This window comes from Verticillium alfalfae, genomic scaffold (genome assembly GCF_000150825.1).
Source record: "Verticillium alfalfae VaMs.102 supercont1.5 genomic scaffold, whole genome shotgun sequence".
In the NCBI taxonomy this organism is placed as follows: domain Eukaryota; kingdom Fungi; phylum Ascomycota; class Sordariomycetes; order Glomerellales; family Plectosphaerellaceae; genus Verticillium; species Verticillium alfalfae.
In genome coordinates this window covers 2,335,244-2,338,576 of record NW_003315034.1, presented here as the reverse complement: position 1 = coordinate 2,338,576, position 3,333 = coordinate 2,335,244, and the positions used below count along the sequence as shown (strand labels likewise).

At 59.0% G+C, this 3,333-nt stretch overlaps 3 protein-coding genes across 3 annotated transcripts in view; 1 reads left to right on the top strand and 2 right to left on the bottom strand.

The window, feature by feature from the left end:
- Window positions 1-243, bottom strand: part of VDBG_05035 (cullin-3) — a gene marked incomplete at both ends in the record, with an annotated part of 2,973 nt that extends 2,730 nt beyond the window's left edge. Inside the window, one exon of the mRNA XM_003005383.1 lies at window positions 169-243. Within this exon, the coding sequence (XP_003005429.1) occupies window positions 169-243 (75 nt within the window). The remainder of the gene's footprint in view (window positions 1-168) is intronic.
- An 842-nt stretch (window positions 244-1,085) lies between these two features.
- VDBG_05034 (DNL zinc finger domain-containing protein) lies at window positions 1,086-1,658 on the top strand (the record flags this gene model as incomplete). Its single annotated transcript, XM_003005382.1, has 1 exon — window positions 1,086-1,658. One exon carries the CDS (start codon window positions 1,086-1,088, stop codon window positions 1,656-1,658), a length of 573 nt encoding a protein of 190 aa, XP_003005428.1.
- A 411-nt stretch (window positions 1,659-2,069) lies between these two features.
- The window catches only part of VDBG_05033 (conserved hypothetical protein), a gene marked incomplete at both ends in the record, with an annotated part of 7,966 nt that continues 6,702 nt past the window's right edge, over window positions 2,070-3,333 (bottom strand). The window contains one exon of the mRNA XM_003005381.1: window positions 2,070-3,264. Within this exon, the coding sequence (XP_003005427.1) occupies window positions 2,070-3,264 (1,195 nt within the window). The remainder of the gene's footprint in view (window positions 3,265-3,333) is intronic.

The window sequence follows — 3,333 nt, the reverse complement described above, 5'->3', positions numbered from 1 at the left end:
ATTCCTGCAGACCAGAAGATGAGGCAGGCCAACGCATGAGGGAAGGAGCCATGCGGAGAGCAGGCAAGCACGGAAACACGGGCCATTCAGTCTGTAGACAGGCGTACAAGTTCCCACGCACGTCGTCTAACGAGGCCTCTTGGAAGAAGATACAGGAAAAAGTCATACCTTGACCATGCGGCGAGGAGGTCGGATCCGGCCAGACTTTTGAGCCGGGCCTCCTCCCCCACGTCCTGAAATCATCTTGCCGACAGCTCAGGCCGAGGTGGGCGGCAGCAGAGGGCGGGAGTTCGGGTGGATGTATTGTGTAGGCGGTCTATGCGTCGGTTTCTTCGGCTATGAAATGCGTGGGAGACAGAGAGGAAGAGCCTTGCGAAGCGGTGTCGGAAGAGCGAGCAGAGAGGTTACTATTCCGAAGAATGTTTGTCGAGGGTGGCGGCGGGGTACTCGATCGATCGTAGCGTAATCGGTGGCCTTGCTGGAACGCGGGCGGCGGAGATCTGGGGGCTGCAAGGACAAAAAATACTTTCTGTGTGTGTGTGTGTGTCGAAGAGGATGAAAAGCAAGCAGCATATATGCATCAGCTCTCTTGCTGTGACAGAAGACGAGAGAGCAGGCTGAACGAGGTCAAGCCGCAAGACCAGACGGAGAGCGACCAGGCAGGCGGATACAAGGCTGAAGTCAAGTGCCAGTGCCACGAGGTTGAGGGCCCAGATCTTGGATGGAGCCTTCCACCTTGGCCAATAATAGAGAAGAGAGACCCCATGCAAACCGCACGAGCCAGTCATTGACGATGTCCTACTGACGCGACGCGTTAATTGGTGGTCGGAACCCTTAGAGACCGATTTTCCGACACGAGAAAAATCCATTCCACCTCGGAGCCGCCAGTGACGACATGTTCGAGGTCGCCTCCATCTCAACCAAGCCATCCGTCCTTTCTGCTCCTGCCGCATTTTGCATCGAGTCTGGCCACTCAATCTGACCCTGAATCATTAAAGATACATCGATAGAGCCTCGACCTCCGACAGAGCTCGACCTCCGACAGAGCTCGACCTCGAGACAGAGCTCGGGACAGACGCATCACAATGGCATCCCGCTCAGCGACAGCCCTTTTCCTCTCCAGCGTTCTCCACGCCGCCAGGCCAACAACAGCCCGGGCAGCAGCAAGAACCATCCCCAGAGCCATCACCAGATCCCAACAACCTCGCATCGCGCCCCGACTCTCCCAGCGCTTCGCCCACAGCATTCCTCGACCGCCTCAGAAGAAGCCTGCGACACCCGAAGCCTTGACGCCCTCAGAAGCATCCTCGGAAGCCTCGACACCGTCCGAAACCCCGCCCAAATCTCGCGTCGAGTCCCAACCTCACTACCGCCTCACCTTCACCTGCACCCCTTGCAATACACAGTCCACCCACAACATCTCCAAGCAGGGCTACCACCGCGGCTCCGTCCTCGTCACCTGTCCCGGCTGCCGCAACCGCCACGTCATCAGCGACCACCTCAAGATCTTTGGCGAGCGCAACATCACCGTCGAGGACCTCATGCGCGAGAAGGGCCAGCTCGTCAAGAAGGGCACCCTCGGCGAGGACGGCGATATCGAATTCTGGGAGGACGACGTGGAGGACAACAATGGCGACGTCAAGATGGCTGGCCAGTGAGCCTGGCGCCGGTGCACCAGCTTAGTTGCGGCGCGTGATCAGGACCCAGGAACGTCGGGACATGATTGTATGAGTAGGAGCAGCAGAGGGATGCCGAGCACATCATTGTACCAACATCTTGTAAAGAATCCTGTAACACAACATCACACCCCTTAGCCAAGGCTATGATTCCATAGAGGGGACGCTGCGGAAGGCCCGCGTGGTGTCCAGCAGCGATCACTTGCGACGGAGCGAATTATTCATGCAAAACATCTTTGCATTAAAAGGTCCAGCTTATCTCTGCCATGTAGAACACCTAAGAAACTAGCAATGCGATATGCATTCTTTTTTTTTTTCAAAACCTCCAACGCCTTTCGATGCAAAAATCATTTCAGCGGCGGCAGAGGCGCCAGCGAGGAACCCGGGAACAGATCACCACGACTTGTACGCCTGCCGGTATGCCTTGAACTCCTGTCCCTTGACCTTGTTCCGCATCTTCTTCTTCTCCGTCTTCTTCCTCTTGTCGCGGCTGTACTTCTCCGGGTGCGCCACGGCCTCGATCTTGCGCTTGCTCGAGCGCGCCTGCCTGCGCGCCTTGACCTCCTCGCGGATGGCGAGGAGCTGTTTGGTGTACTCGGCCGTGCCAAATTTCTTCTGCAGCGCGTCCATGAGGATCTGGGCGCGCGTCTTGAGGGCGTCGTGTTTGGTCTTGAAGCCCTCGTCGAGCGAAAACGGCGTCGATGCGTGCGGGTCCGTGATGGCCTGCAGCGGGAACAGGATCGTCTTGAGCGACGGCGCCAGGTTCTCGTCCGGCACCCGTCGGCACACCGTCTCGAGCACCTCCATCGCCACCACCTTGGGCACCATGCCCATCGACGTCGACTTGACGTCCTGCCGCAGGATCGATGACAGCTTCCAGAAGAGGTACTGCAGGTCCTTGCCGCGCTGCTCGAGCCGCGAGTCCTCGGCCTCTTCCTCATCACCTTCCGCCAGCGCCTCGGCCGTCGGGCCCTCGTCGCGCGTCCGCGCTTGGAGACGGGGACCGAGGAAGATGAGGATCTGCGTCACCTCGTTGGCGAAGGCCTCTTCGATCTCGGGCGCCCGCAGCGTGCCGAGCGCCAAGCTGACGAGATCCTCGACGTCGTCGCTCTCGAGCTCCATGCCGTACGAGCCCTTGAGCGCCTCGCCTGCCTCTGCTGCCTCGCCGGCAAAGTCTGTGAGGAACGAGCTGAGAAGTTTGACAGCGCTCAGCTTGACCGACGGTTCGGGGTGCGCCATGCAGCCACGGAGATCAGCCCATAGTTCGGCTGAGTCGGCCGAGAGAATCTCCTCTGGGTATGTCTGGGACAGGACCTGCGCGACGTGTAGCGCATTGTTGACCAGGTCCTCGGGCGCCACACGGATGTCTCCGTCACCCACGATACCGGCGACCTTTTCGACGACGAGCTTGAGCTCCTTCTTGTCCTTCTCAGACGGCTCCCTGGCTTCGAAGAAGAAACCAAACGCCTGAATAGCGAGACTCAAGACGGCTGGGTTGTCGTCCTGCTCGAGCCAGGAACGGAGAAGCGTCAGGAAGTTGCGCATGCGCTTCTTGTCGCGCGCGGAAGATCTCCTTGACAGCTCGCAGCTGCAGACGACACTTTTCCGAGTCGTCGTTGCGACGACGAAGATGAGAGCAGAAGCAGTTGCAGCGATC